Source organism: Mandrillus leucophaeus, unplaced genomic scaffold (assembly GCF_000951045.1).
Source record: "Mandrillus leucophaeus isolate KB7577 unplaced genomic scaffold, Mleu.le_1.0 Scaffold522, whole genome shotgun sequence".
Taxonomy (NCBI): domain Eukaryota; kingdom Metazoa; phylum Chordata; class Mammalia; order Primates; family Cercopithecidae; genus Mandrillus; species Mandrillus leucophaeus.
This window is the reverse complement of record NW_012105609.1, coordinates 766,527-773,484: the sequence shown is the minus strand read 5'-3', so window position 1 is coordinate 773,484 and position 6,958 is coordinate 766,527. Positions and strand designations below refer to the sequence as shown.

Here is a 6,958-nt window from a genome sequence, read left to right as displayed (position 1 = left end):
AAAAAAAAAAAAAAATTAAAACTTAGCCGGTGTGATGGCGTGTGTCTGTAATCCTAGCTACTTGGGAGGCTGAGATGGAAGGATCGCTTGAGCTTGGGAGGCAGAGGTTGTAGTGAGCGGAGATTGCACAACTATACTCCAGTCTGGGTGACAAAGCCAGGTCCTGTCTGGAAAAAAAAAAAAAAAAAAAAAGCCTGATGGGTCCAGCGCCCTTCCTTGCCGGCAGTGGTGAGGTCAGGGCTGAAGATGAGGGTGTACCTGGGGCCTTCAAGGGGGCAGCCTGGGGCTGAGTCCTGAACCCCAAGCACTTCATAGAGGGCCGGAGTGAGTCCTCCAGGTACATGGGGGGTCTTCCTGTGTCTGCCTTCTCCCCAAGCTGGACAGAGTTTGGGAGGGGCAGCCAGAGAGAGAGATAAGCTAGTGTCTCCAGGGCTGAGAGGGGTCAGACAGTTATGGGGTAGGGCCTGCTAGCCTGTTGCCCTCTAAAAGACCAGGACCTAGATTCTGGAAGGTTCACAGGAAGAGGCTGCATTTTTTTTTCTTCTATTACAATCTAAACTCCACTTAAGCGGTAAGGATCAGCAGTCTACCCTGCCCGTAGCTCAGCAAGGTGGAGGTGAAAAGACAGCTAAGGGTGACAGGGAGGAGTCAGCTGGAGAAGATGCTGCACAGAGAGTTCCTGCTGCCTTCCCGATTGAAGAGACATACTTGGTTTGTTTGTTTGTTTGTTTGTTTTGAGACAGAGTCTTGCTCTGTGGTCCAGGCTGGAGTGCAGTGGCACAATCTTGGCTCACTGCAGCCTCTGCCTCCCAGGTTCCAGCGATTCTCCTCCCTCAGTCTCCTGAGTAGCTGGGATTACAGGCGCCCACCATCATGCCCAGGCTAATTATTATTATTATTCTTAGAGACAGAGTTTTGGTCTTGTTGCCCAGGCTGGAGTGCAGTGGAGAGATCTTGGTTCACTGCAACCTCTGCCTCCCGGGTTCAAGCAATTCTTCTGCCTCAGCCTTCCAAGTAGCTGGAATTAGGCACGTGCCACCACACCCAGCGAATTTTTGTATTTTTAGTAGAGATGGGGTTTCACCATGTTTGTCAGGCTGGTCTCCAACTCCTGACCTCAGGCAATCCGCCCACCTCAGCCTCCCAAAGTGCTGGGATTACAGGTGTGAGCCACTATGCCTGGCCACGAACAGACATAATTTGGATTAAAATCTAAGGCTCGAAGACCACACAGAACCCTCAAACTGCTTGTAGGGTGACAATTCAGTAGGTCTCACACAGTACTGCCAAGGAACCAAGAATGCAGGTTCTGGCCAGGTGTAGTGGCTCATGCCTATAATCCCAGCACTTTGGGAGGCCAAGGTGGATCGCCTGAGCTCAGGAGTTTGAGACCAACCTGGCCAACATGGTGAAACCTTGTCTCTACTAAAATACAAAAAGCTGAGCGTGGTCATGAGCACCTGTAGTCCCAGCTACTGGGGAGGCTGAGGCACGAGAATTGCTTGAGTCCAGGAGGTAGAGGTTGCAGTGCGCCAAGATCTCACCACTGGACTCCAGCCTGGGTGACAGAGCAAGACTCCATTTCAAAAAAAAAAAAAAAAAAAAAAAGCAGATTCTGCAGGCACACTGCCTAGATGACACCTAACATGTTACTTAGCCTTTCTGGTCTTCCAGTTTTGTTTGTAAGCCGGAGCTATTAACTAACCTCAAGCCTTGCTCTAAGGATTCAATGTTTATTTTTATTTATTTATTTATTTGTTTGAGACGGAGTCTCGCTCTGTCGCCCAGGCTGGAGTGCAGTGGCCAGATCTCAGCTCACTGCAAGCTCCGCCTCCCGGGTTTACGCCACTGCCTCAGCCTCCCGAGTAGCTGGGACTACAGGCGCCCGCCACCTCGCCCGGCTAGTTTTTTGTATTTTTTAGTAGAGATGGGGTTTCACCGGGTTAGCCAGGATGGTCTCGATCTCCTGACCTTGTGATCCGCCCGTCTCAGCCTCCCAAAGTGCTGGGATTACAGGCTTGAGCCACCGCGCCCGGCCATCAATGTTTATTAAGGGAAGTGCCCACAACAGTGCCTGGCACTCAGATAACACTCACATTTGCCAAGTCTACCATGACAACCCAGGGATTCCAAAACGGAATGACAGAAAATCCACCTCACTGGGATTTTTCTGTTTAGAATGACAAGGAGGAAAGATGAGAGTGACTGCCAAAAGGGTTGGAGTCATGCCCAGGTGGAGGGCCTCTGGAGGCTACAGCGACGCCAGTGGGGCCAGTCCCTGTGTGTGTGAGCACATGGGGGCAGGCAGGGACAACTAAGAAATCAGGCCAGGCTTGCAGGACTAGCCACGTGGCTGGTGGCAGTCAGGGCGGTAGTAACACAGCAAACCTGATCTCAGAGACCAAGTGAACACATGGGACTCAGTACTTACAAGTGACAGTGACTCAATGAGAAGTTGTCAGCTTGTTCAAGCCCCTCTGTGTTCTGGATGGCATGTTACTCCATGGGCGTTCAGGAAATGCCAAAGCTCCTGAGAGTATTAGCCTTGCCTGTTCTGGGTAGCACAGGCTGAGGACGAGACTTGCCTCCTAGGTGGGCCGGGCTACGCCCCCTTGGTGCTGCCACAAGGTTCACCTCAGATGATTTTCGAAGACCAGGTCCTGACAAGCCAGAGAAGAGCTCAGGTACTTGCTGAGCTGGGCAGCAATAGGGTGGTGATGCCAGCCCAGGGGTGAAAAGGGCATAGATTCTTTACTTCTGTGGCTTAACAGTGAGGGAGCTGCACGCGGGTTCAGGAACTTCCCCGTCAACAGTTCTCTGGGGTGCAGTAACAAAACTGGCTTCTGCTGCTAAAGGTTTTATAATTAAGGGTCAGACAGGATGCATCCTGGGCTATGCAGCAGGAGGATCCCTTTTCAGCCTTAACTCCCCCACAATGTCAATTCTTTTGCCCCCTCCCAAGCTAAAACAAATCCACTTACAGAGGGCCGGGAGTGGTGGTGCACGCCTGTAATCCCAGCAGTTTGGGAGGCCGAGGTGGGCGGATCATGAGGTCAGGAGATGGGAGACCATCCTGGCCAACACGGTGAAACTCCGTCTCTACTAAAATTCAATTAGTCAGGTGTGGTTGCATGCGCCTGTATTCCCAGCTACTGCAGAGGTTGAGGCAGGAGAATCGCTTGAATTTGGGAGGCAGAGGTTGCAGTGAACCCAGCTCGTGCCACTGCACTTCAGCCTGGCAACAGACAGAGACTCTTATCTCAAAACAAACAAACAAACACCTTTCAAACAGAATACGTACAATCAGGAATGACAGGCGGTGTTGAAAAACTGAGCCTCGTTGTTCTGCAAAAAGGTTATATATGCTTAGGTGGCTGGGCATGGTGGTTCATGCCTATAATCCAGCACTTTGGGAGGCTGAGGCAGGAAGATCACTTCAGTCCAGGAGTGTGAGAGTAGCCTGGGTAACATAGCAAGACCCTATCTCTACAAAAAAACTAAAAAAAACAAAACAAAACAAAAATGAGCCAGGTGTGATGGCATGGCCTGTAGTCCCAGCTATCCAGGAGGCTGAGGTAGGAGGATTGCTTGAGCCTAGTTCGAGGTCACAGTGAGTTGTTTGTGCCACCACATCCCAGCCTAGGTGACAGTGAGACCCTGTCTCAAAAAAAACTTGGAATTAAAAAAAAGTTGGGGCCAGGTGTGGTGGCTCATGCCTGTAATCCCAGAACTTTGGGAGGCTGAGGCGGGCGGATCACCTGAGGTCAGGAATTCGAAACTAGCCTGACCAACATGGTGAAACCCCATCTCTACTAAAAATACAAAAATTAGCTGGGTGTGGTGGTGGGTGCCTGTAATCCCAGCTTCTCAGGAGGCTGAGGCAGGAGAATCCCTTGAACCCAGGAGGTGGAGGTTGAAGTGATCCGAGATTGTGCCACTGCACTCCAGCTTGGGTGACAAAGTGAGACTCCGTCTCAAAAAAAAAAAAAAGTTTTGGCTGACTGGTAGTGGGTACCCTGGTGGGTAAACCATGGATGGGAGACGGAATTCAAGCTCCAACAGACCGAGACCACTAACGTTCAGAGCAAGGAGTTCACTGCCTGGCTGAATCCCGAGGCCCCAGGAGGCCCTGGGTTGTTTTCCTGGGAGATCCATCTGTGTGGACAGCACTAGGCAGCCAAAAGCTTCACATATTTTGTTGTTACTTCTCATTGAAAACTTGTAAGTTGGAATTTTGGTTAAAAAACTCGAGTAAGTGGTTTAAACTTTCACCTAAAGTGGGTTTGCCAAAGCAATCTGCCTAGAAACAGCAGCAGCAGCAAGATGATTTTTCAGTCACGCCTAAGATTCCAAACACGACCCAACTCCATCCACCTTCCTGGGGTGCTAACAGGCAGTTCTATTATCTAAGACAGTCTCCTCACTACCCGGTGGTTGTGCATCTGTCTCTCCTTTCAAATGAACTTCTCTAGGGCAGGCTGGGTCCAGCTTCTCTGTTCCCTCACACCTGCCAGAGCTCCAGGTACATCTGATCCCACGCCTCCTTGAGCTGAGATGCTGAGAGCCTCCTATTAGCCCCTTTCACTCTAAGCAGCTCTATGGCCCATCTACTCTGTGCACAGGGCACCTACTCAAGTGGATCACAGAAGCTGGCTGCCGTCCATCTACTCACCTGTACTCAAGCACACTTTTTGGGGAGTTAAGAGAGTTACAGCAGGGGCTGGATGCGGTGGCTCACGCCTGTAATCCCAGCACTTTGGGAGGCTGAGGTGGGCGGATCACGAGGTCAGGAGATTGAGACCATCTGGCTAACACGGTGAAACCCTGTCTCAAATACAAAAAATTGGCCAGGCGTGGTGGCAGGCGCCTGTAGTCCCAGCTACTTGGGAGGTTGACGCAGGAGAATGGCGTGAATCCAGGAGACGGAGGTTGCAGTGAGCCGAGATTGCGCCACTGCGCTCCAGCCTGGGCAACGGAGCAAGACTCCATCTCAAAAAAAAGAAAAAAAAAAGTTATAGCAGGATATGCTCAATATCCAGTCACCCGCCAAGATCATATCCTCCCATCTGCTAGAGAAAGTACCATCCCAGGAACAGAGGTTGCCTGTGAAAGGCAGCAGCCTGCACAGCTTGGAACCACGTATGCAGTCCCCCAACCTCCCTCAAGCAGGCAGGAATCACGCAAGATGGAGTCTTTGAAGCACTTGTTAATCCGTTATGATTTATTAGCTGTACAGCAGTAGATCCTCCTCCCCAGCTTTCAACCCCATTACATATTTTATTACAGGTCTCATGTTGGCGTCCTAAAATAATGAAAAATATCACACAGTACAGCTAAGTACAAAATGCATCAACCTAGAGTCTGATAGCTAACTGATGGCTCTCTTAAAAGCAATACACAGAAGAAAAAAGTGTTTGAAATCAGTAAGACTGAGGCTCTCTAAAAAACACATTTTTAAACATGTGACAGTTCATGTGCAAGAATCACTTTTTAGTTGGTTTTGTTTCACATTATTATTTTTTGAAGATCCAAAGTTTAAATTACTGACCTAGTGAAATTTTCTGGCCCAGCTTATAAGGGCTGCTGTGACCCACTCATAATCACCCTTCTGCTTTAACAGAAGATTTATAAAACACAACAATCAGCTACAAACAGGGCAAAGAAAATGTTGATGGGAAATCATAACTGAAAGTTAATTGTACAAGGTTCAAATGCTGGCTCCGTGGGCTGGAAATCATGATCTGCCACGTGGGTGTCCGTCACTGGTGGGCAGTGGTCTGGGTGCCATTCTGCTACATGATTGTGATCCAATTCCTTGTCAACATTTACACACTACAGAGTCTGTGGTAACTTAATTTGCAAGTAATTAAAATGCTGGGTTTTCTTACACTGCACTTCTTTTCAACCTCTTAATTAATGGAAAAGATTAAAATGTAAAAAAAGTTATTTACAAGCTTGACCATACCAGAAACTTTGCCAAGAAAGAGGCAAAGCTTTCAGGACAGAACCTGATCGTAGCATGCCATACTACTGGTGTGCAGCTGACTCCAAGCAAAGGGAGTCAGGGAAAAGCAAAAGCAAAAAACAGTTTAAAAGTCTAAGTCCTTCCCAAGTATGCATTTACAATTAAAAACTCTCTTGGGAAGAAGACCATAGAACTCTGGGAAGCCTGGTGGCCATTCTGGAGTGGTTTACCACATGGAGGGAGGGATCAATGTCTCCGTTTCCATCTAGGAAAACGAGTTAGTCGTCAACACTGTCCTCAGCACTTCACAGTAAACCCTCGGGGACTCAGAACATTCCATGATTTGCTAACATCAGACAGCAAGTTCTAGTTAAATCACATTTTTTTCTAACATCATCCTTGAAGTTTTCGTTCTTGGTATGTTTGGTAAAATGATGCTTTTCCCAAAGCCAAAAAAAGAAAGAAGGGAGAAAAATTAAGATGCGGGCCGTTTAAACACAGCCCAGAGCAGTCCTGGCGACACACAAGGCTCCGCCATCACCGGTCCATCATGCTGAGGATCATCTCGGGCGTGAGGTCTCCGTTGGGGGCGTCTGTGGCAGCTGGCTGGGGCTCCTCTTCCTCTCCCTCTGCGGGCTCAGCATCTGGCTCTTTTTTTACTTCAACTATAATGTTTTCAATTGCACCTGTATTCTGATCTTCAACCTGAATGATAGCTGTTGCTGGCAAAGAAGAGCACAGACAGAACAAATGGTGCATTAAAGCCCCAAGAATCACAAGGGTCCTTCAGACTGACATCAAACAGGATGTCAGCAATGCAGGAAAGCCTTATTAGATAGTGGTCCAGAGAGAGTCAATTTATTTATTTATTTATTTATTTTTTTGGAGACTGAGTCTGGCTCTGTCGCCCAGGCTGGAGTGCAGTGGCCGGATCTCAGCTCACTGCAAGCTCCGCCTCCCGGGTTTACGCCATTCTCCTGCCTCAGCCTCCCA

At 48.8% G+C, this 6,958-nt stretch overlaps 1 protein-coding gene across 2 annotated transcripts in view; it reads right to left on the bottom strand.

Annotated features, from left to right (window-relative positions):
• Positions 1-5,198: 5,198 nt before the first annotated feature.
• Positions 5,199-6,958, bottom strand: part of CTCF (CCCTC-binding factor (zinc finger protein)) — an 83,090-nt gene continuing 81,330 nt past the window's right edge. For both annotated transcript variants that reach the window (XM_011996701.1, XM_011996702.1), the window contains one exon: positions 5,199-6,687. In XM_011996701.1, coding sequence (XP_011852091.1) covers positions 6,503-6,687 — 185 coding nt within the window. In that variant the 3' untranslated portion in view covers positions 5,199-6,502. The remainder of the gene's footprint in view (positions 6,688-6,958) is intronic.